The sequence below is a fragment of the Python bivittatus genome, unplaced genomic scaffold (genome assembly GCF_059951505.1).
Source record: "Python bivittatus isolate LINGU-HERP-01145 unplaced genomic scaffold, Pbiv_v1 ctg000020_np1212, whole genome shotgun sequence".
In the NCBI taxonomy this organism is placed as follows: domain Eukaryota; kingdom Metazoa; phylum Chordata; class Lepidosauria; order Squamata; family Pythonidae; genus Python; species Python bivittatus.
The window spans coordinates 17,588,308-17,614,154 of record NW_028277030.1 but is presented as its reverse complement, the minus strand read 5'-3'; the positions used below and the strand labels follow the sequence as shown (position 1 = coordinate 17,614,154).

The following is a 25,847-nucleotide window of genomic DNA, read 5'->3' as shown; positions in this document are numbered from 1 at the left end:
TCCTGAGTGACATATGTGGACCCAACCCACATGTTATTTCTCACAAAAGCAGCCCCAGGAGACAGGTCGGACTGAGAGAAAGTGACTGGCCTTAAATCACTCAACAATTTCCATGGTCAAATGAGGACTTGAATCCCCAGTCTAGTAATAATCAGTAAAAATTCTTTTTCATTTACTAGGAAGCCTTTCCTAAATACTTTGTCAGAATATTTTTTGGAAACTAGATTTACATTTAATCTTATGAAAAAGGTACCTGATTTGGAGTTTCCTGCTTTGTCTTCTCACTTGTCGTAGCTATCTGCAGAAGGCTTGTGATTGTTTGTACAGCTTTTGGTGCTGTGCCTCCAATAATCTGAGTGGCGTATATATTTTTACAGGGTAATAGATGCTGCTTCCGAAACGCCAGCATCATGCATTAGAATATCTACGCCTGTCATGCAGCCATTACTAACATTCAGTCACATTCTATCCAACAGGGCACAACAAAACAAGCCTACACAAACCCTCCAGTGGTGGACAATGAGTTACTACGGCTGAGCCTACGCTTGTTTAGACGCAAGACTGTGCAGCAAGGGTCTGGACCAGATAAGGCAGAGGACACTAAACTTTCACAACCATATGTTCCAGAAATGTGCCTGTCCTGAGCCAGAACCTCCTGGCCACATGGTTGTGTTGTTTCGCGGTTTGATAATATTGATGTTTCGTCCTTATTCCCTTTAAATATGATGGTGCCGGAAGAATGAAAATACTCTTTTAAGCACTTGTGTGGATTCTGAGACAGAATGACAAGGAAAAGTATTTAGTACAAAACATAAAGACCATTTTGTCTGTTTCGCTGCATGTTTTACAACATTGAGTTCTAACCATGGATTTTATTTAATAACTCGCTTGTGTTTAAGAACGTAAAAATGCCCATTTTTGGATATCTGTTTTATCATCTCCTATTAAATTTTTAAGAAGAAAACAGTTCTGATTTTTTTTCAATTTCTTTTTTATCTTTTCCATAACATTTCCTCTGTAAGATTACTGGTCAGTAAGATGTATAAGCTGCTAATCTCCACCATCCAAAAATAATCATGAAAAATGCAATGCATGTTATCTACATGAAGTCTATTTTTTTTTAACTATGAAAATAAGATTTCTCAGATGCTAGAGGAAAGAGCGGGGTGATTATTTTTTTCCAATTCTTCCTCCATGGCAGATCTTCATTGGATCTCAGAAGGGCTACATCTGAAACTGACCCTCTGTGTTTAACTTAGTTTCTGGTTAACATGCTTATTTGAATATTGTTCCATTTGAAACATATCTAGACATCCTCACCAAATGTTCTTGAAATGTATTATGTCACAATCAAAAAATGCAGAAGCTGGTATTGTTGCATATATTCTTTTTGCTTATTTGGAAGTGCTGACTTAGTTATTTGGCTGCTTGTATTTACCTGATTGCAACTGCCTCTCCAACCACGGATGCTTTCTGTGATCAGCCAGTAAGAGGCACCCACGTTCCAAAAAGCATAGACCGGTTGGCAAGTTTAGCTGTGGGTGAGATGTTTCTTCAGTTTACATTTTAATTTGGCTTCATCCAAGACCATCCACAGAGCCATTTTAAAATAGCTTCAGAGTGTGAACTATTCTGAAAATGAGGAGATTCTGTTTGCTCATTTTATTTCTGCCTCTTCCTTTGTTTTCTTTCTCTAAATGCTCTATTCCATTATTGGTCCTTTTCTTTCAGTTTATCAGTGTTCTGTGCCGTTGGATGATTTGGGGGAGATTTTCCCCTTTGGGTTTTTTCCTTAAGATTTGTTCCACCATCTGCAGTATTGGATTATAATTATCTCTTGCACATAGGTGTTGTAGTTCAGGCTGTTCTTTAATGAGCACTGAAAGACTTGTATCGTAAAGAAGAGGAATGATGTAAATATTTTCATTGTCTATCATGGAAAAAAGATCCAGTTACAGGTGTGATCTCTTTGTGCTATTAAGAGAAATGTTGTGTGGTGGTTTTGTTTGTTGGTTCTTGTTAAAAATTGTTTAATGTTGCTGGCTGAAGCACTGATTGAGGAACTCAGCACCACATGGCTGCCAAATTATGAAGGAGGGGTATTTGATATTCCTCTTAAATTGGGGATCAGTACCACTATAAAGCCATCACTTTCGTACATATTTGATCCTCTACTTGCAGGTTCTGTGACGTTTTCATACAGTGCACTGTTAACTACACAAGGATGAAAGGCTGGGTTCATTCTTTCTAGAAAAAGGCTTAAAATCTGGCCATTTGCTTTTGAATGTAGTTACAGATAATACATAGAAATTAATGATTTCTAGTAGGGCTGTCAGAAATGTTCTAGAAGAAAGATTTTGAACCTTGCATAACGATAGCACCTCTGCTACTCATTAAAGCAGCCACATTTTTTAAGGCTTCCAGATTATCCCCCCCAATGCAGCTACCTTAAGAGTCCCAATTGACTCATTAAAGCAGCAACATCATTTTTCAGGTTTATGTGGGAAAAAGTGGCTGCTTTAACAGCAGCTGAGCAATGCTATGCTTGTGTGAGCTTGAAAGCCATTCTTCTGAATCAGGTTTGAACAGCCTTATTACCCATACTATTAATCAAATAAAAGGTAGATAACACAGAAAGTATGTTTTATTGAAATTAAAATAGTAACCAACATGAATTAAGTGGTCTGTGTATAATGCCATACTGTATAATGCTAAATGGAATTCCATGCTTTACATATTTTTAATAACATGTATAGCTATAGTTTTGATTCCAGTAAGCGCTTCGTAGCAAGTCGGCTTAATGAGATTCTGAGGAAGCAAGAATCCATATTTTCCTTTGTCTCGAAGCTCAAAAGTAAAAGAATACTTTATACCATGGTCGTAAGCCCAGTCATCTGAACCTCCGGGAGCTAAATCTATGAGAGAAGCCAGAAGTATTAATGATCCAAGCCCAGCCATCTTAACTTAGCAACGGCCTATTGATCTGCAGAGGTACTTTGTGCTCTTACTGTACTTACAGATGGCTTGTGCGCCAGCGCCTGTCACATAGCGGTTGTGGTATGAATTTCTAATAGCAAAAGCCACTTGGTTTGCCAGAGATTGCTGAAAAGAAGAGAACTGGTTAATTAAATCGTCATTGGGAATTTATGCTTAAGCCTGATTGCAAAAAGAGCTGTCCAAACAGACCTATCTCATTCTGGATGTTTAGGACTTGCCTTTTAAATTAAGCTTCCCAACAATGGCCCAGAAATTTTGCAATCCTCACAACATTGTAGTGAAATTAAAAGGCATACATTTTTATAGTGAATATTCTGAAAATATAAAAGCTAAGGCTGCAAATAAACAGAAGAGTGTATCGGTCCTAGACCTAAGATGCTTGAGATTAAAATCCTGTCTGTGGCTTAACATGATGTAAAAACTAGACTATTGTGTGCCCATGGCTTTTTATTAATCTCCCTATTTCCAGTGATTGCCTTTAAACCCTACAAAACCCTTTGCTTTTGTATCCTTTTCACAAGTGCTACTGTGCTTGTTTACTTTGGTTCATGGTCTGAAACTCCTGTGTTATATTGTGGCTCAAATACTGTTTTCAGGGGAAGAAAAATCTAAAACATGAAAAGCAACACTGACTTTCTTTTAGCAACAATGGTATAAAATGTGACTGTAGAAATGAATTTAATTTCGTATCTAGTTGTGTGTGTCTGCTAGTGGAATAGATACTGCTGACGGACTAGCTTTTCTCTCCGCTCTGCAGCCTTCTATGGGTTTCCCAAAGCTGAGTCTCTGCAGCAGATTTATGGATCATGAGGTTGCAGGAGGAGAAGAGCAAAAGACCACCACTGTCATGCTGGGGGCAGCCCTTCATCTTATTGAATGCCGCCAACTGTGGAGAAAACATTCCTGGAAGCCTCTAAATCAGTGTTTCTTGAACCTGGCAACTTTAAGATGTGTGGACTTCCAACTCCCAGAATTCCCCAGCACTGGCTGGGGAATTCTGGGAGTTGGAAGTCCATACATCTTAAAGTTGCCAAGGTTGAGAAACACTGTTCTGAATGCTGCAGCAGTCTTTCAATTTTGAGTTACACAGTGAAAACGCTTGAAGAGCACAGGACAAGCAAAATCCATTGTGGCCTTTTGTCAGTAAAGCCATACAACCTCAGTGTGTAGAGTCTGATAACAAAGCTGTGCATCCTTAAAAGAGACTTGATGCTATCGGTGCCAAGAGCAATTAATTGCTTTCTATAGTGGTCCTCACAATCTGATGGGTTATATGGTTTTGCCATTTGATCATCCAATTTTCTTTACAACAATGATCACATTTACTTACTTACTTACTTACTGTGACTCCAAAATTGTTGATATGAGCATTCAGTCTAATGCTTTTGGTATTTTAGTTCCTAAATTCCTTTCCATTATTTGTTGTAATTAAAAAAAGTAATGTTTCATGATGAAAGGCATACTGACTTGCAGACTTCCTTCTGAATTATACTAGTTTAATATAGTGTATTAAAATAGTTATCTGTTTTAATATACTATATCTGTTATAGTATATGTAATCTTGGTTATCTGTCACAAACAAATATGCAACAAATCATGGTTTCTCTTCTTGATTCACTTTAACTGGGTGGAATGCCTGGCTTGGAGGTTGGAGAAAGCCTGGCTTACAAACATTCAGCTTGGGAGAAATACTCAACACATGAGTTCATGTTTGAATCTGATTGACGTGCATACACCATACGAACGTGTTTCTATGCTGTGTGGTGTCATATTGCCTAGCTGCTGTTGTGCTATGACCTTCAGTGTAATCCCCTGTACTTAGGTAGGAAAAGTGCAAGTGCTCTATGAATGATCCCTTACAAGAATCTGTATATTTTAAACATTTGTTCTGAATATTCTGTATTCCTCTCAAACCTCAAGCATACTTCAAAATGATAAATATAGCAGATACATGCATAGTGATCCAACAGTCTGTTTTCTCAGTAAGTACATAAAAGCCAAAAATAAGGTAGCTATGTAGTGATTCAGTTCAGATGTGGCAACAAATAGTTGGTTATTATGAAAATGGTCATGCAAGGGAAGAAGTTAGAAACTTTCGATTGCGCCATATAGCAAACTGATTTCCCATTTCAGCTGAATGTAAAAGTATTTTACAGGTAGTCCCTGGGTTAAGAATGCCTGGTTTACTGATAACCCCTAGTTAAGAACGGAGCCTATTGTAGCACAATTTGAGTTAAATACACAGTGATTTGAGTTAAATGCACAATGGTTCGAGTTAATTACACAAAACTACTTATACAGTATTATACAATGATACTGTTCCAGCTTACATATACATTTGACTTAAGGACTGATCTTGGGAATGGAACTCATTCTTAAATTGGGGACTACCTGTATACAAAGCATAATGTATTTTCAGACCATGGTTTGACTCTGTTTTGTCAATAATGGCTTGCTGCATTCAGATGAAAGAGAAGAGGAGGAGGAAGAAACATGAAACCCAACTAAGGTGCCGTCACTGCTTGCTTTCATAGCATAACAATATGGCTTGCTACAACTGCTTGTTGATGTTATGAACAGGCACTCAACATTTAGCCATTTCTTTTAAGAAAGAAGTGCCCTTTGTACTCTGCATAGAAAAGAAGAAAACCCAAGTCCAAAAACTGGAACGTAAAGGGCCTCTAGAACTCAGACTTAAAGAGAAGGGTTCTTACCAGTTCATCATGATCTTTACTTTTATTTTTAGTATATGAGTATGGAAACAGAACCATCTGGGAGTAAGAGTGCATTGTTATGTATGCTTTAATATGATCCTTGTGCTTTCTGAGAAAATCAACCACGGCTTTTACTTCTGGTTCAGACTCAGGGTAAGGTCCGCAGTAAGTCTCTTGACACGCATCTCTAGATGCACCTTTTCCTTTATTTAAGAAAAAAAATAATAATTGAAAGCTTTAATTAGCTTAAAACTGTTGGGTCCAGTGGCAACAAAATGAAAACCATTTTTTTCTTTTTATACCAGAGGTTGAAACTGAATGAAGTACTACACTGTTGGTGCAATGGGATCATCTTCTGTCAAATGTCAGTGTGCTACTGCTAATCCTGTATTATCAGTGTGTTCGCCCATTTTCAGGTTGAGTCACTTGGGCCTTTAATTCACATAATAGGTTGACTGCCAAAAAGTGCAAAACTAATCTGAGTCATTAAAAAACTTTTCCTCATGTATTTTAATAATTTTCCTTTCTGTCACCTTAAAAATTACAATTTGAGGACAAACATGGAAGGGCATAGATGGGTCATGGCTTCTGCAGCCTGGGTATATTCAGAAAAATAAAAGTGCAGAGAAGTAATTGGCCTATCTTCCTATACTATGGCTGTTTTGTACGTGACATTTTGTTGCTTAGCATAATTGAAGAAAAAGGCCAATTTTATTTGGGGAATGAGAACAGGGTAGTATTTGTCTCCTCCAAGCTTGCAGCTAACTGAAACCATCAGAAAACCTTCATTACTGGGTGAATGTGGGCGCTTTTCTGAAGTAATGTAGAGACCCACAGTTTTTATTCTCAGTTTTTCCAAGGTATTAAGATCTAGTTCAGCCTTCCCCAATCATATGTCCACCGAAACTGCTGTGATGATAGCCCTAATCCTGACCAGCATGGACTGATGATGGAACATTTATATAGATTTATGGTATTTATATAGATTTATGGTTTTAATGTTCTGTGTGAGTTGCCCAGAGTTCCCCCATTGGGGGGAGATGGGCAGGGGAGAAATTTAATAAAAAATAAACAAACATGTAGTCCAACACATATGGAGGATTCCGGTCTTGGGGAATTTTCTGAGTAATTCTGTGCCTACCTACAGGAAAATAAAATTGAGTTCAGCGGTGTTTAACATAGGATAGGTTTGGAGAGCATTTTATATATCTTAAGTGCAGTACAAGACTTGTTTTCCCCAGGTAGATCAGTTGCATCTTATTAATGTAATAGGTATTCATAGTGCCTGTGTGGATGTACATACAAACAACATCTTACCACACCAGCCTGCGTCAAAGTTGCGATTCATATCTGTCCCGATGCACCTGTTGTTGCCATGCAGGGAGCGGCTTTTTCTCCACATTCGATTCTGTATATAACAACCCCCATCCCCAAGTATGTAAATATTTTAATGTTAATATCACCAAGATGTACTTTGTAACATAAAAGACATCTCATAGCACAGAATTGCACCTTTGAAAACAGGACTTCCAAAAGAACCACCCGTTGAAATCACAGTGTTTTCTGAGCAGCGTTGTAAATACTTAGGCTGATCCATGGAAGCAAGCAGATGTGTGCTTAAGTGAGTCTGAAATGCTATGCTGTTTGTGTTGATTGCGGGCATCGTAGCCAAAGCAATACACATTGCAGTCAAAAGGGGGAAGAGCTTTGAAGAACATGGAGTCTGGAATCTAGAACTAAAGCTTCCAATGCTCAAAGTGCTGAAGACGTTGGTAGCCCCAAGCTTGAAAATAGATGACTGTAGTAAAGGTTCTATGCTTATAGACCAGAAGTGTCTTTCTAGTTAAACAATGGGGAACATGTCAGTTTCACTTTAGAGTAATTCAGCTGAGGAGAATGTGGGACCAGTATATCTTGTCTAGCCATCTATCCCATCTATTTTCCTAATGAGCTCAGGAGAGCTGCTTTTCATCCTCTTCTCCCCACAACAGCCTGTGAGTCAGGTGAGACTGAGATTCTATGTTCACACATTATGCTAAATATTGGTATAAGGGTTTAGAGTTAGATAAAATTGTAACCATGCTTTACAACCAGAGTGGTAAGGTTCACCATGTGCTAAGCTAAGAACGAGCCATGTTGCAGTTTACCATGCTTGGGAACCAAACCGGAATGTATGGCTCACGGTCATCTAGTGTGGAGCAAAGATATAAATTAAGATGGCTTGGACTAAATACTCAGATATTGCTAAACCCATCTTGCAGATCCAAATGAGTATCAAGCAATATATTGGACGGTAGAATTACCTTCCCTTATTTTTCTCCATGGAGGTATACTATCAAACAAGGCTCCTATCATTCTTAATGCCATTTATTCAGCCTGTGGGCCAAGATAAGTTCCTAGATTTTCCCTACTTTTAAGGGGTGCATGATTATGTTGAGATGAGCCCCAATGAAAGAAAACCAAATGTGAACCTCATTGCTAAGTCGAAAACTTACGCCAAATTTGAAAATACGTTGTTCCTGCATCAGGCACAAGATTAGACGGGAATACAATGAGGTGAAACAGCATCTAATTGTTCCCAGAGAATAGGCTACAACAGATTACATTGTCCCAACTAACTGAATTTCATAGTTCAGTTTAGGCAACCGTGGAACTGTGCCCTATCAGGCTTATTTATTTTATAAAACGCTTGGGGACACTAAAATGGGAAACTGGGTTGAGGAGCATTGGGGAAGGGGTGGGAATAAGCTCATCAATACGCCTTTTGTGAAATGGGTATTTTGTAACTGGCCACAACCACAGCAGCAGCTACCACAGCAGACATTTGTATCACCACGCCTATCACTTGCCCAACAAAAAAGGTCATTTGCCAGTTAACATCTCCATAGCCATTATACCCAGAACTGAAATCCATAGTCAAGGAGAAACTAACCTGATTATCAATGATTCTATAAAAATTGAAATTAGAAGCTAATTTTTTATGTGTGATCTAGTAGGAAATTTGCATCCCATCCTCTGGTAACATTTAAAGAAAAGAGGCAATCCTGAAGCACAAAGCACAGTGATTTCAACACTGTGTTGTGATGTATAAGATCATGCAGCATCGTAACAAGTCATCTCATTGTAGATTGTTTGGGCTTTCAAACCTTCCAGACCAAGGTCCATAATATATCTAGAGAAATTGTACACTTACAGTAGTCCATGTATACTCGTAACCATCCACATTCATTATTGGCATGACATAGAAATCAAGGTGCTGTAGAAGTCTTGCCATTGTTGGATCCCTGCTTAGGAACCCAGTAACCTAAGTGGTTGCAAAAATAAGATTTAATGGAAACTGCCTGCTAGGTTGCTATATCCGATCAATTATTAAAGTGTTGCTATATTTGACCATAGCTACTTTCTAATTTGCATAAGTCTATATAGAGGGATTCTACCCCACTCACTTTTAGGTTTTCTTTTGCTGTCTGGTAAACAATTGTGCTTCACGAAACGAGTGTGTCTGATCCCCATTACTAAGAACTCTGTGGAGAAATTTCTCCTATACTTGTTGGAATTCTCTCCCACTTTTCCTCCTGGAGCAAAAGGTAGCCTACATAGGTAGGACTGGAAAGAGTTTATAGGTGAGAAGAAAGGGCAGCTTGTTCCCACTCCTGTTATTTCTACCCTGTTTTCAGAACTGAGGACAGGCTCCTTATGCTGTCTTCCCCAACAATGTGCTAGTCATGTATGTTGGATTACAATTCCCACCATACTAAGTCAGCAGATGACAGGGGCAACAGTTTAACACAAGCTGAGCACAACAGATTGGGGAAAGATTAGATCTGCCTTTAGAACAAAACAAATTCTCTTAATATGAGGCTCTGAATTATTTAGCTATAAGATAAGAATTTCCCACCATGCCTTAGAGTCATGCTACATGGACAAAGTTTAAAGATTAGTAGATCTAGTTGCTTGCCAGTTATTGCCATTGCTTCTCACTTCTTGGATCAGTGCTTTCACCCTATGTCCTCTAGGATCCCATGAAGAATGAGGAATTCTACCAGGGAATATAGACATTGAACTGGCTCTATATACTTCTAATATGTCCCCTGCTTTATCTTTTTTAAGCTGTGTTTATGCAAAAACATGATGTATGGAATTAACCCAATTATCTGAATTTGCATGATATGCCAAACTAAAACCTGACTACATGACCTGGTATCTTGTGACACACTAGGCTTAAATATGGTTGGCTAGTTTGTGGATCAGGTTGTCACATGGACACTATCATCATTGACCTACTGACTTTTTCTCTGTAATGGTATGTGGGAATGATCCTGGGAGACAGGGGGAAGAGCTGCAGCAAGGGGAACTGTCTCTGAGACAGCTTAGCCCACAGCAGGAATAGAGACGTGGCAAGCATCTCAGAAGGCACCATCCCTAGTTTCTTGGGCTGTAAGACAACAGGAGAAATGTACTTTCCAACTTGCAAGATTAATGTCAGCCTTGCAAGGTAGTCCAGACAAGAAGCATGCCCAGATGAACTAATTCTACTTTATTGTAAGGTTACTTTAACCGAATCTCCTATCTTTGTCTCGGCCTTCTACCTTCTGTTTAAATAAATAAAAGAATCCAAGCTCCTTGGGAGCCAGAACCAATCTATATGTTTATTCATTGAATTCTGCAATGTGCCAACCTTTTTTTTTTTGTACCCTTTGGGGATATATATGTGCAAGTTAATACATTATTTTTTTAAAAAAATCCATCAACTTACGTGTCCTGCAAAAAAGAGACAAAACGCTGGCGAAATCCATTCCCTTGCATGGATTCCACAATCAATCCAGATGGCATTTTTGGGAGTTCTGTTTCTGCCTGAAAGCTAATAAAAGGGAATTTAATGGCATAGGTTCCCAAGAGAACACATGGCTAATTTATCATATTTGTTCTAAATCAACATTACTTGTAAAATAGTTTCCAAAATGATATGCCATTTTCAAGTTTTGATATCAATGCAACAAGAAAAAATTGTAAATTGTCCCTCCGCTGAAAATAAAACCAAAATCCAGTGGACAGAAAATAGTGGGGGAGATTTCTGTTCTCTTGAGTCCACTTTCTTATTGAATCAAGTCATTTCAGTTGCAATTGGGCATACCCAACTGGCATCTCCAGGGGTCCTCCCAAATTCCCTTGATTCCACCTCTGCCTGGTTCCCTGTTTTAGACAGCATTTCACCTTCTGGAGCTTCTGTGTCAGAATCATGAGCTCTTGGCCAAGCATACCTTCAAAACATAAAGTGGCCGTTTCTCAAAAGAATGCCCAATGTGTATCTTTTGGATGACATCAGGATGTCCTGCAGCTATTTCCTCCATCCACGAATATATCTAAAATAATAAAACAGCTCTTTTAGCACAGACGGGGTATCTTAAACTTTTGAAACAACAGTATCCTACCCTTATTCCAGCAGGAAATTCCAGATGACAGAGATGGGATCCCAATTACTCCTCTATTCAAGCCCTCCCTAACTTTTCCAGGGTGATTGTATCTTGTGCACAGACTATAACAGGTTCCATAAAGTTGGAGTACAATAAGTATTTCTGAAGTCATAATCATTTAGGCAATTTGTGAGAGTGTTGCAACACTTAGAACAACAACAATGGGAGAGGAAGGAAAAAGAAATGGGTGTGACCTAACTCTGTCTCTGCAATATAGCAACAACAATGCCATTGATGTAATGATTTGAACAAGATAAAATGTGGATGTATTCTTTGCACATTTTTAAACCTCACTTTTTATTGTTGTTAAAAAGGTCCGGGAGCTGCTTAAAAGCATTACATTAATGGCACGAGATATGGGTCATAAAACTCAGGATGGTCACTAGATGGTGGCAGTGAATTAGAGTTTATGGGTATCACCTCGGGATTTTTTTCCACAGATCTTGCAGCCTTAAGTGGATGCTAATGAAAATGAAAATAACCAATCCAGATATTATACCTCATAATGGAAATCATGTTTATTTTTCAATATTGCTTGGTGTGTTTGTATTTGTTTTTCAGGCTACAAGCCTGTGTACATTTATCAAGAAGTAAATTCCACACTATGTGACTAAACTCTGAATGTGCATGCATAGGATTGCTATGTATGAAATGTTAGGTCATAGCTCTTAAATTATATCTGTAGTGTATTTAAAAAAACAGCATATGCTTTTGACTTGTCCCTCTGGCATAAAAATAAGGGAAAAAATGACAATAACAGGATCGTTCTCCAACAAATTGCAATGTGTTACCTTAACAGCCTTATGAAAAAAAGCCTTAACAGCCTTCCAACTAACTGCTAAGGAACATGCCATTATAATTTCAGGGTGGGTGGTGGGGTCAGAGTTTCCTCTGAGCTGCATTTTATACCATTTGCAGTTTCCAAGTAGTCTTCAAAGCAACACCAACTCTTGAAAAGTGCATTGTAATAGTTCAGTGTAGTGGTGATGAAGGTGTGGGCTTTGTGGCCAGGACCTCCCACTCCAGTACGGCCACAAGTGGTAGACCAGCCAAAGCCAGGTGAAGGTCTCTCTAGCCGTATCCTTCCCCCATGAATCCAGGAGAACCCCCAAGCTGCAGATCCAAGTGCAACTCTGTCTTGTTTGAATTCAACATGGTCAACTGCATGGAGCAATTATTGGCTCATGGCATCCAGTGAAGATGCTTGCTGGTTGGCCTGAAATAACTTTAGAGCTATTGAGTAAGTGGCACAATGGAATCTGTGGGCAGACGTTCCCTGAGAACCCACCACAGTTTTTAGGAACAAAGAGCAGAACGAAAGAACCAATCACACCACATCTTACCACGTTCAGAGAATGATATTGTTCATAAAATGAGGTAGAGCTGCGAGGGGTAACTGTGTCATTGACAGTTTGTAGGGCAATAATTCTGTGAACATCTTCCAGTGAAACTCTGAAAAGAGAACATAAAAAGGTTCTTCATCGTTGATAAAGTGGCTTTTGATCGTATCTTAGTTGCAGGCATGGAGAGCGGGAAAGAAAGAATCATACCTGAATAAAATGGCAGATCGGTTAAGCTCGGCTTTCACGTTATTTATATTGGAAACATTGACGTAAAAATGTACCTCCTTATTCTTTATAATGTTCTCAGGGGAAACAGGTTGCCAAAGCACAATCTATTTGATATAAAACAGAATGAAATACAGAATGGGGTAATTACTTGTTATACTTTCTCATGGCCGTCTGTTTTATTTTACAGCCTTTTCTCTATGCTCTTTATATGCAAATTATTTTGAGAGAAGTGGTTGAGGGACTTCCTCTCCACTGTCTCTGGAACTAAACTCAACGGAAACTGGTCAGCTAACTATTTTCTGTCAAACCCAGCTACCTTGGTTGTGCTGTATTAATTTACATATCCATATTCTCATTGCATCATATAATCTAACATTTGCTGCAAACCATTCAGGTTCTTAACCAACAATATTGCATCATCTGCATACGATGTTCCCAGTGCCAGCCAGCAAACACTCACCATCATCATAAGCATTCCATATATATTTACCTATAAATAAGTTAAACAATCAACATCACACATCTTTATCTTACTCCCAGCTCAAAATTGCTAATCCTAACCTATGCTTTTACTTCAATCATGTACCAGTCTTACTAGATTCAATTAATAGCTTTAAACTCCACACGTATGCTAATGCCAGCTTGTTCATTTTATTATAATCTTCTTCTATCAACAAATGTAATCCTTTTTTGTCACATTCAAACACTTCTCAGTGACCCACCGAAGAACAAAAACCTGGTGTGGCATGAAACTGCAGGGCCCTTCCTAAATTGTGCTCACTGTTAAATCTTGCACCCTGTCAACCAAACTTCTGCAAAAGACCTTTTCAGGCACACCTAGCTCATTAATTTCCACCCCAGTTTTTGCATTTACTCTTGCTACCTTCCCCTTTGTGTCGGGGAAAAGGAACAGCATTCTTCCAATTGCCAGACGATGCAATCTTCGCACAGACTTTTGGTAAGGGCCGAAGATGGCACCGTGATAAATAAGGCTAGGCAGAACCATTGTGTAAACGTGGAAGAGATGCCAGTCTTAGTGACTACTTCTTCTTGACTATTATATCTTGTTAGTGTTTATCCTTTTGCTTTTTAAAATTTAATCAAGTTTTTTTTTTTTAAAGAATCCATTGGTTCAAAACAACTGGGGAAAAAAGCCTAGCATTAAACCTTGGGGCTGATGTACAGATATATAGGGTTTGATTCCTGTGTTCTTCTATCTTCTGCACACGTATGACTTTGTTATACCTTCAAATAAAAGCTACTTAAGTACTGTAGCTGGGGCATGTCTTTCAAGCTTCTGCAGTTAGCAACTGCGTGGTGTCAACTTACTGAAGAAAGGAGGTTCTTCCCAGGTCTGATGGGTAGAGAAAGTCTGTAGAGCAGGTTGGACAGATTTTAACATTCCTCCAGTTCTGCTCTCTATACTTGCAGCCTTCCTGTTTTCCAACTTTCTCACGGCAGTTATGAGGTTTTTTTTCTTGGACACCAAGAGTTGTAGCATTCATTTCAATTCACTCTTCGATATACTGCTATCATTCCCTTAGAGAGCTCTAAGATACTCCTTCCAGCATTCCCTGGTTCAGTTTCATCCCATTTTCTAATTTTTTATTTTATTTTAAATTTTACTTATTCTGCCAGAGGCTCCTTTTTTTGCCCTCTTTGCCCATTTCCAAAACAAAATATTGTATTCATCCAAATTGCTCTGATTCCTTGCTCTCCTTGACTATATTCTGTGTAATCCCCTTTTTTCTCAGCACACATTTTATGTATCTCTCAATCTTGTTTTGGCAGTAATCATTCTTTTATATGCACTTTTCTCCTTCACTTTCTTTCATGTCAATATTCCACCCAGCATACTTTCTCATACAGCCCATTAGTGTAACTCCACATAGTTCTATGGATGATGATTGAGATTCAATATAGCCGCCCAGTCCAGTGGATGTATAACTCTTCATTTTGATCCAAGCAATTTCTACATCCTCTTTCTTTAAGTCTACTTACCATGCATTCTTTTGGGAGATTAATCTATCTTCCAATATATATTTATATAGGATACATACTTTCATTTCCTGCAGTCATTCTACTTTCACTCTAGTTTCTTTCACTTTTTTCCTTTCCTTCTGTGTCAATTTTTTTTCCTCGATAATACCAAAAATGGTCCTAAATGAATACTGTATTCTGACTAGGTTTATATATCACACTAAGCTATTGATTATTAATCAACCACAATTGGCTGGGTTTGCACAACATGCAAAGCCATAAACTGTCTATAAACTAAGGTGGCTTGTTTCACATTATACTAAGCCAAAAGCAAGAACTCCATTACAATTGAATGCAATGTGAGAACCTAGCCTCTCTGCACTATATTCATGGTTTGCCAAAAGCTGTTACCTCAAACGTAGTGGTCAGATTCCGAAGAATGTCAGCTTCTTTGTCAGATCTTGGAAAAGCCCACAAAACCTGGTCACTGAAAGAGAAGGAATGAGAATGAAAAGATTTGAGCTGCAGAAACCACGAATGAAAATTATGAGTTTCCCATTCGGAATGGTTGAGTGGCCATGAATGTACATAGACTCCAAATTATGTGGCAAGCAGGCATTCCAGGACCTTTGTGGTATTGGAACAGGTATTGGAGCAGCCCACATTGGCCAGGACAAACTGGTCTGCTTGAATGGAGTCTGGGTGGAACCAGAAAAACACTGCACATTTCTCATGGTATGGTTGCATGCAATGAGTTTAGCCTCAGCATTCCTTTGCCAGTGTCCTAAATGTCAGAGACCCTGTATAGATAGAGGAGCCTACCCAACTGGAAGCTCACTATGACCAAATGAAATGTCTAAAGCAGAGTTTCTCAACCTTGGCAACTTTAAGATGAGTGGATGCCGGCTGGGGAGTTGAAGTCCATACATCTTAAAGTCACCAAGGTTGAGAAATGGTAGTCTAAAGGAATCACATAATCTTGAGGATGTGGCTAAATATGCTACCCTGCCAGCCAGGTAAATCCATGTTGGGTTATCCAACTGTAATCTTGAAGAGAGATATAAATGATTAGATATATGCCAAAAGCCCAGCTAATAGGTGGTTACCATATTTCATCTTTGGTAAAAGAGGACACTTTAGTGAGGGGACTGTATATTTATTTTTGTTTTTCCATCACAGTGAAACTGCAAATAGCTCATTAAATCTGTTTATTTCCTCTGGCCATTCTCATTTAAAACCAAAAGTCTCTACCACTTATAAATCACTTTGTCATAAAATCAAGAGTCAGTACTGCCTAAAAACCAAGATTTATGTGAAACCAGAAGGGGCTCAGTTACTGAAACCATGTTTGTTAAAGGAGCGGTCTCTGGTGTCCTTTCTTGGAAGCCCCTAATCCTCAAACTGTGCTCCCTGGAACCATGTGGCCACCAACACATTCATGTGCTCTCTCCTCCTGGGGGCCATGGATGTTGTGTGGAGTGCCATTAACCACCTCTGCTTCTATCTTGGATATTTGGGGGTACCTTTTCTTCTCTGTTGGACAGAACATAAGAATACAATTAAAAGAGGACTTGTCCGAGGAAATCAGCACATATAGTAAATCTAGCTAATAGGCCTGAGTTTCAGGTCAACAAATCAAAATGCCTGGGTGTTGCTCTAGTTTTGTGCTTGTTATAACACATCTCTGCTTGCCTGTCTGAAGGCAATTTTCTGCAAATAGAAGCATGGTGGGTGATGAAACCAGTTGATCTGGGGTGTGGTTTTAGCACGTGTTGGATGAGGTTGTCTGGCAAGTCCTTCCAGGCTTCAGCTGAAGTATAAGGCAAGGGCTGGAGTGAGCTGTGGTTCATGACCTCTTCTCTTTTGCTCCAAGTTCACAGGAAGTCTTGTGAACCTCTGGTTCTCCAGATGAGAAGGTAGTGAGTGAGGGCAGTCCATCCTGACTGTGGTTAAACGTACTGAAGGCCACCAAGAGACTCAGAAGAACCAATGGAAAATCCCCTTTTCCATGCCCTCACCGCCAGGGTGGCCAAGACTGTTTTCACCCCATAATTGGGCAGAGTGGTTGGTCATAACCAGATTGAAAGATATTTAATCAGTTGCATCAGTTGAGACGACATGCATCACAAAGCCTAAAACATGCATATACAGTAGTTAATTTAACAATGGTAAAAAAAAATGTAGAGTTATTTTAAATTTAGTTTTAAAATGTTATTGGTTTTATTATGCTAATGCATGAAGACTCAGATATGTCCTCAACATCATTACCAGGTTGGCAGGGTATTTGGCTTGAATTTCACTCGAGTCTGTTTGATAACTTTTTAAAGATAATGGAAACTTCTATAAATGAAATCCAGTGAAATTGTTCTGCTGATGGAATAAATATTATCACTGACACTCAGAGCTAAGTGATACTCCTTCCTGAGCACATTCAAACTTTGGAAAATCATCTGAGGCACCTCTTGGTATACATTCATCTGAAAGAAGAACTGTGGACTTCTCATGGTTTGATACTGGATATAACCAATATTTTATACTGTATTTTAATTGATTTTTATCTTCTCTGTCAGCCACCCAGAGTTGCTTTTTAACGAGATGGGTGGCGACAAATTTGACATATAAATAAATAAACCTGCCTGCTGCATTTTTTTCAAGTACAAATCAGCTATGCATAGATCCCTCAGTGGAGTGAAATTATATCCCTCCCAATCCTCTTATTCCAAGTGCTATTGGTCCAAGTCTTTGAATTCCTCCAGCTTCAGTCATGTTGTTCTGGCGAAACAGAAGTTCCTCATTGTCCCAAACCATCCAGCTGAGGAAGTTGGGACCTCACATGATCACATCCAGCAGGTGATGCTGCTGTGGAAACACAGGGTAGGTACAACCTCTTCCTCAACTGACAGGTCACCATCCTTCTTGGAAAATCCCTGAAACTGGAGGCTGCACTGATGAAATGATTATCAGAGTTTAGAAACAGTGAGCTGGATTCTAAAACTGTTGATATCTCATTCTCGATGTTATGTGACTCACACGATCTCTCAGAGAATAACCAGGCAATCTGATCTTGGGAAATCTCTGGAACAGTCCAACCTTATGGAGGAAGAGCACCTAAGCAATAAGATTAAGGCTGCATTCCTGAATAAACATACAAAAGGTAGGGACTAGAGAGAGCAGATGCATTCATCTGCATGGAATCCACTAAGCAGTTGTTTTGAGCAAAAGTGGGATTTAACATCCAAGGAAGAATAGTGCATGTAATAAACGTATATAAAATCAGTTTGAGGAAATTGGATTCCGGTTTGATGGCTAAGTTTATTTTTTATCTGTGAAAAAAGCATATACTATTGCAATCTAATCCTTGAGTTTATCAAAGTTTATTATTAACTTATAAAATTTATTTGCTTTTTGAAAGTCCATACAATGACATATCAAAGATTTGGGACCTGAATGTTAGAAATCACTGAAGACTTGGATTATTAACCTCATGTTAATTATGCCATAAAAGGTGATCATAAAAGGTTTGCAGAAACCTGTTTGCTTGTGAGAAGAAAAGCAAGAAAGGGCATACAGTATTGTCTTTATAGAAATATATACGGTTTCAATCAGGAAGAAGTGTTTCTTTGTTTTAGGTGGCAATTTTTAAAAACTTTATTCTAAACTGACTTGTTAATAGACAGTTGTGCTCTGTCTTGAGTTTAATCTCACTGTGCCACATATTGGCATTAAACTAAATTGATATATAATTTGTCTATGTTATAAACTTCCCATTATGACTCTACCCCCAAAATAATAATTTGGCAATATAATGTACTGATCTCTACATCCATTTGGGAATATGTCCTTATTCTCTGGAAATACTTCCTATCTTTCACATTAAAAGGTAAATACATACCTTTGGAAAGCAGAGACAGAGGGCCTTTGATTGAAGATTGATACTAAACAAAAAAGGAACAACTTCATAGCAGCCATTTGCAATGAAACCAAGAGAAATAGTGAAGGTTCATGACTTACACTGTTGATTTTCTAAAGTCCCTATTGAAAGAATGGTTAAAATTTAATATTCTCTCTCTCTTTGCAGCTTCTTCCCCCCTTCTGGCAAATCCCTTCTCCCTTCTCCTCTATCTGAAACTGGGTGATTCATATTTTTATTAATAATGACAATTGCCAGCATGTGCAGTTCTGACTGATTGCTAAAGTTAACACAAATTATACTTTGATCCCTGGATTGTGAATCTTATGCTTGTCTTTATTTGGGCTGGAAGCGAAGCACCTCCTCTTCCCACCGATTAATTAATTCAAAACATGTAGGTGACACCTTCCTGCTTGACATTAGGCCAACCATAATGTCCTTGTATAATGAAAGAGTGTAACTACATTTGGAACTCAGTATAGAATTCTGGTCACTATATCTCAGATGCTGGAAAACGGGCAGGATATGGCAACCAAAATTATTAAGGAGCTGCAGGAGACGGATGTAAAATCATCCATCAGTCTAGAAAAGAATGAAGATTTTTCTTCCTTTCTCACAATGGGGTGATGGTCAACAAAGTCATGGAGAGGCTGGATAATTCATGGAGTGCCATTCATTCTGGAGCTCTAGCGTCATCTTGAGTAATGACAATGCCACTAGGATGCACACAGGCACCGCAGACTTGCATAGAAAATGAAAATAAAGGTGTCCTGGAGCAGTGATAGGAAACCAGAAGGGATGTGTGTGTATATGTATGTGTGTGTGTGTATACATATATACAGTATATATATTTACACACACACACATATATATACCGCATTTTTCCGTGTATAAGACGATACTTTTTTCTAAAATCATTACACTAAAAATTGAAGGTCATCTTATGCAAGGAAGTAAGCTGAGGAGAGAACTGCGCAGTTGCGAAACTGCCCATACTTTGTCTCTGCAAACAGGCTTCCTCCTATCACGAGCCTCCAATCACGAGTGAAATAGCTTGTCTCTGCAAACAGACCTCCTCCAATCACGAGCCTTATGTAACTGACATCAGCTGATGCTGAACAAACCAATTGGAGGAAGTCTGTTTGGAGAGATAAGCTATCGGCGGTTTCACTCGTGATTGAATGTAATCAGTTATGCAAAAGAGCATGGAAATAGAGCTGGAGGGAGACAGCTTGGACCTTCTCCCACTGAGTGTATCATGTAAATGTTACCTAATTACGAAATAAAAATGTGTTCTGCTTTATCTTTAAAATATTGATTTCTTAATTTTGGGTTGGAAAAGTGGGGGTCGTCTTATACATGGGGGTGTCTTAAAGATGGAAAAATACTCTGTGTGTGTGTGTGTATACATATACATACATACATACATACATACACACCTTTAAGTCAGTGTTGACTCCTGGCAACTTCCTGGATGAGTCCCTGCAGTTTTTATGGCAAGATTTTCAGAAGTGGTTTGCCATTGCCTCCTTCCTAAGGCTGGGAGAGAGGGACTGGCCCAAGGTCATCCAGCTGGCTTCATGCCTAAGGCGGGGCTAGAATTCACAGTCTCCCAGTTTCTAGCCTAGTGCCTCAACCACCATGCCAAACTGGCTCTCCTCTTTTATATAATTATGAGCTGCTTTTTTTACACCTATCAGAGCAGCCATGTGCGAGCAAGCAAGTCATCCTGCTCCCAGTCTTCATTTGACAAGCATTCTTGACATGGGCTGGGGACCATTTGTATGCCAGTACAAATTATGCAAGTCCATACCATTATTATCCCATAGGAAACAATATTTAGACAGTTGAATGTAAGATATGTCTACCCATCTAATATGTTTTGGCCAAAACGGCATGTTTCAGATCCCCTCCCTTTGAGATCTGAAGGGGATGAGAACTCAGAAGTAGAACTTCTCAGTCATAACTCCTTTCTTCTAGAATAGCCTATACCCAAGGTCAAATTGGCCATTTCTCTATGGTCATTCCAGAAGAGCATTAAAACAGTGGTCTTGTAAAGATCCATCCTTCAGTGTGGGGAATACCACTTGATTGGAAGCAGCTACTGAGTAGGGGCTCGCTGGTTGGGTTGAGATGATATTCAGCTGCTGTGATTGTTTTCAATTTGCAATTCATTTTGTTGATTTTAAGCTGCCCAGAATTGAAAATTAATTAAGCTTCTCTTAAGATTGTCTGCTACCATAAAAATGGCTTTAAAAGAGAAGATAAAAGAGGATAAGATCGAGACAAAGGCTGCTTTGGATGTGGATTTAAAAATGACAAATTGAATGATATGGAAAAATATGTTATACTGGATTTACAAATGAAACCAGCTGATGTCTTAATAACTAAGAGGGACACACAAATAATAAACCAGAAGAGTGACTTGGACAACTTTTTAATCTTGGATTAAAAGAAGTGTGTTAAACTTACAAAGGAGTTCCTGAGAAAAGACAAAGAGAAAATGAAAAGAAACCAACTTTTGGGACACTATTTAAAGGGATAAAAGATCAAGATTTTTAAAAGCAAAGGGAAGAAATATAAAGTTGGCTTATTTGATCAAGATTAAAATATATATGTTGTTGCTTCTGGTAGCTCAAAATGGATTTTTTTTTTACTAGGACCGAATGATGAGGCTTTAAAGATATGTTTAGAGATAAGATATGGGAAGAAGAGTTTTTTGTTGTATTGTGAGAGAAAGTGATAAGTTATGGTGTTAAAAGGAAAGGAAAGGAATGCAAAGTTGGTTTATTTGATTAAGATTAAAATATATATATTGTTATTTCTAGTAACTCTTAATGGACTTTTGCTGATTAGGATTGAATGAGGAGGCTTTAAAATTTGTTTATAGATAAGAGATGAGCTATGAGAAGAAGAGATCTTTTGTCGTAATATTAGAGAAGGTGATAAGTTCTGAAATTGTTTGTATTTGTCTTAATGAAGGGGGAAGTCATTTCTTTATATATCTTTTTTCTTTGCTATTTACTATTTTTTCTTTTTCTTTTTAAATGTTTTTCTCTGCACGTTTTCTTTTTTTATATTTCCTTAATTTGTATTTTATCTTTGCATCTGTAAACTTCAATGAAAATTATTATATAAAAAAAGGATTTATTATAATTTTCAAAATTTAACAGCAGCCATGTAGGTGTGAAGACACATCAATTTCTAATACAGCATTTTCTGATGTAAAGCAAGAATCGCTCCCCTTAAGCTATGATTTGTTCTATGGAAAAACAAAACCTGCAGAACCACTGACTTCTTCAAGCTAGTGCTCGCAAGAAGCATTCCCATGGGCTGCAAATTATGGGAGATGCAATCCCAACATCAGCTTGGAGAAGGCCACAGTAGTATATGGGAAGAATTTGAATATTATACTCTCCTTTGATCTTGAAGAAGCCATTATCTCAGATTAGTGAAAAACAGGAATGAAAATATTCACCTCCTAGCAGAGTCTGACTGAAGCAATAATGACAATACTATGTAGAACGCTGTGCAAAACGTTCTAGAGCACATGACTGAACTAGTTGATCTTCTGGTTATATAACAAGGAAAATCCCAGAAGCACTTCAAGTCAAACAGAAAAACAATCCTGGAAAGTTAGTTGCTATACCCAGATTAGGGGGTTAGATCCCCAAAAGATTATCCATCCTGAGGTAATATTATTTCTAATTGTTGGTTGCAGTTAAATGCATGATTTACCAGTAGATGGATGGATGGGTAAATGATGAGCGCAAGGAAAATTTCCCCAAACTGGGTGGAGGGCTGAGATGGTGGGAGAAGCCTTTTCTTAACTTCATGTGGTCCAGATTTCTTCTTCCATCACACAGTGGCTAATGTTCTTTGGAACTTAGCCAAGTAGTTAATTCTTAATTTCATTGCAAACGGTCTAATTAATAGACCACTAGTTAAAGAGCTATTGAGATGCACTTTGTCCTGCACATGTGACAGTCTTCATTCCTTGTTTCTGAGTCTAAACACAGAGAGCTTAAATATTTCCTGACTGGAATAGACAAAAGTCTTGCACTGAACAGGTCTACGTGAGAACAATTACTTTCCCTCTTCCCTTCCCCGGCAATTCCCCTGTGAATATCCCATTTTATGTTTCCACTTAAACTTTCTTTACCTGGCTAATATCTTTTAATCTCAATAATAAAACACTTTCACATGTCAGGACGGTGAGCCCCCTGCTCTGGCCAACTTACTGAAAGACCTCTCAGTGCAACAGTGATCACAGTCACTCTGCTATTAATTCATTACTCATCTCTTTACTCATTAATTCAGAGCTGGGGAAGTTGGGCTTCTCCAAATTGATTGCAATGATCAGCAGCCCCAGCCAAGATGCCCAGTGAGGAGAGAGAGTGGGAAATGCAATTCAGCTAAAACTGGAAGGACCCAGATTCCCTGTTGCTGCATAGTTAGGACTGATTTTCTTCTCACACAGGTACTTAATTCTCCTGTCTTGTCCGTTTACCCTGTACTGTGCCACATTATAATTGAGATGGAGACGGTGCGCGTTTGGAGCTCCCCTCATCCTTACAGTGCCTTCTGCTTATGCAAGGAAGATCAGTAAGAGAAATGTTGAACAGATAGCTCATCATAGTTGCTCTTTGGGTACAGGATGAAGGTGTATTTCATTCAAAAGACTAAGACAGATTATATGGCTAAATATCACATTAGTAATGTTGTTCCCATTTCAGGATCATGAGCAAACTTGGAACAAGTAGCCCCCATTCTCCCTACAAGGGCATCATAATGTTCATATTATTGAGAACAATAGTCGAGTCCTGAGACAACTATGGTCCTTCAATTGATTTATATACAAATACATGTGACATCTTTTAGGACCTTTAGACAGTCTTTCCCCAAGGATAATGCAATATGGCCTTTAGTTGCTCCATTTTTATTACAGAGACTGAGTCCACATCTTAAATTGCACAGGTATTAGGTATAAAATTAGTAAGAGCATCTAGTTGCCTGTCTGTCTACCTGTCTCATCAAACATCTCTAGCACTTTCCTCCAAGGAGATCCAAGTATCTGCATGCTCTCTGTGCCTCATTTTGCCCTTACTAACCCTGTATGTCTAGGTTAGTCAGAACAATTAAGGGCAGGGTGAGAATTTGAATCTGAGTAACTAGTACATTAGATATTAGAAGGTGGGTCTAACTTGTAGAGTCCTTGGGGTTCTCTGAGCTTGGTTGTTTTCTTACAGACATTTCATTACCTGACTACGTAACATCTTCAGTGCTAGAAGGGAAGGGGTTTGCTCTCTGTTTATATACAATGATTTGCCCTGTCAGTTTTGGTGGGGGAATTGTATTTTCCTTGGGATTTCCTAGATTAGGCTATTGTTTACTGCTTGATTGTTTGTTGAGTTGGTAGTTCCTTGGTTAGGGTATTGCTTACTGCTTGGTTGTTTGTCTGGTGTTGATCCTGGTGTTAATCCCTGCTTATCTGGGTGTTGACTGCTGGTAAAGAGATGTTCTGGCCTTTTTGTTTAGTTTTTATTGTCTCTTTTGTGTATGTAAATGTTGTTTATCTTTATGTGCCTGTTGATGGCTGACCTGTCTGAATATCAAGCTTCCAGGAATTCCCTCCGCTTTTTGGATTTAGCTTCATCTTTTGCTTGGGTTTAACTTAATAAATGGGATCCAAATAAAACTTTGTCAGTATTCAGTCTCTAATTCACCCTACTTCCCTGAAAAATGGTCTTACATTTCAGATGGATAGAAGCCAAGTTGTACATACATTGAAAGAAAAGAACTAGAAAACACAAACAGTATCAAAACCACAATAATAAGGGTTAGGGGAAAAAATCATGAAATAGGCTCCTTTTCTGAAATATGTAATTCCAAAAATGTATAAACTGTGGTGGCATTTTTATAATAAATTATAATTAACAGTTCTACTTATCTCTAACAAGGTAAGTTAATTTCATAAGCAATCTAATTTCTACATTTCACAAACTTACTGTTGAAAATTTATAGGTTCCACAATTTTTTTAAATAGCACATGGGAATAATTTTGGGACTTACTGGTAACTGGTAGCTTGTAATACACATTCCAAAACAATTTAACATGCATACTTCAGAGGGAGAGCCAGTTTGGTGTAGTGGTGAAGGCACCAGGCTGGGAACCAGGAGACCGTGAGTTCTAGTCCTGCCTTGGGCATGAAGCCAGCTGGGTGACCTTGGACCAGTCCCTCTCTCTCAGCGCTGGGAAGCAGGCAAGGGCAAACCAATTCTGAAAAAATATTGCCAAATACATTGCCAAGAAAACTACATGGACTAGTCCAGACAGTTGCCAGGAGTCAAGATTGATTTGAAGGCACCAAAAAACAAAAACAAATATCACCAGGAACTGTATCTCAGTAACCTGATCCAAGGGATAAGGTATTTATGCACAATTAAACAGGATTAGCTAATATTCCCCTAGGTCTGAATGGTACTCAGCTAGTTTACTTGGTCAAGAAATTCAGTTCCTTAACACACACAAGTCAACTTTCGCGGTAGTCAAAGATACACAAGTAACAAAATGTCAGTCCTTGTGTGATGCATGTGCCAAGGTTTATGCTAGTTGTTGGTATCTTACAGCTAAGGAGATAGGATCTGTCTTACATAATATAGAAGATCAGTGGCAAGAAGTAGGAGTTTGGATCAGAAGTTCAAGTTCTTCTCTTGGTTCATGGCATAAGCCCCAGCATAAAATTCAGGAAACATACCTTCTGCTAAACTCAGGTTGGACCCCTAAAATAAACAGAAGGCTGTTGCTTTATAAAAAAAATGGCTTGAACTCGTTTCAAGGGCACTTCCGGGTTTCAGAATGGTTCTCTGGTCCAGACTAGGCAGTTTGACCAAACAAGTTTGGATTTGTCCAGATCAATACACAGAGTGAGATCAAAGAGTGAATTATAAAGTGCTGTTGTCTAAAACTTTACATATGATTAGAGAAGGCTTAAACTACTCATCAGTAATAAAGGGATATTTTTTACAATTATTATTATGTTAAACAACTTACACCTCCAAATGGCGCAACCATTTTGTTTCTTTGTGTTGTCTGAAATAGCAATAGCACAGTTACCACAGACCATTCTGCAACTGGGTACATACACACCCCTGTGTAGATTTCTACATCTCTGTGCATATATCTACCATTTCTAGTAGT

General features: G+C 38.5%; 2 protein-coding genes across 5 annotated transcripts in view; one reads left to right on the top strand and one right to left on the bottom strand.

Annotated features, from left to right (window-relative positions):
- The window catches only part of ZC3H13 (zinc finger CCCH-type containing 13), a 60,428-nt gene extending 57,499 nt beyond the window's left edge, over positions 1-2,929 (top strand). For all 4 annotated transcript variants that reach the window (XM_088135222.1, XM_088135209.1, XM_088135194.1 and 1 more), the window contains one exon: positions 477-2,929. In XM_088135222.1, coding sequence (XP_087991348.1) covers positions 477-644 — 168 coding nt within the window. In that variant the 3' untranslated portion in view covers positions 645-2,929. The remainder of the gene's footprint in view (positions 1-476) is intronic.
- On the bottom strand, positions 2,731-18,743 carry CPB2 (carboxypeptidase B2). Its single transcript, XM_007429715.4, has 11 exons — positions 18,629-18,743; positions 15,148-15,223; positions 12,736-12,860; positions 12,529-12,637; positions 10,973-11,074; positions 10,468-10,572; positions 8,905-9,015; positions 7,029-7,119; positions 5,712-5,914; positions 3,018-3,102; positions 2,731-2,915 (listed from the first exon to the last, which is right to left on the bottom strand). Exons 1-11 carry the CDS (start codon positions 18,703-18,705, stop codon positions 2,731-2,733), a joined length of 1,269 nt encoding a protein of 422 aa, XP_007429777.1. The 5' UTR covers positions 18,706-18,743.
- Between the last annotated feature and the right edge of the window lie 7,104 nt (positions 18,744-25,847).

Bases quoted from the DNA above. Each gene is read 5' to 3' on its own strand.
- CPB2 (XM_007429715.4), bottom strand. From the start codon at position 18,705: ATGGCTGCTATGAAGTTGTTCCTTTTTTGTTTAGTATCAATCTTCAAT. The intron at 9,016-10,467 runs GTAAGTTGATGG...GCAACCACTTAG, and splicing joins GTCTCTTTTTTGCAGGACAC to GTTACTGGGTTCCTAAGCAG. The intron at 2,916-3,017 runs GTAAGTACAGTA...CTTCTCTCATAG, and splicing joins CGCTGGCGCACAAGCCATCT to ATTTAGCTCCCGGAGGTTCA.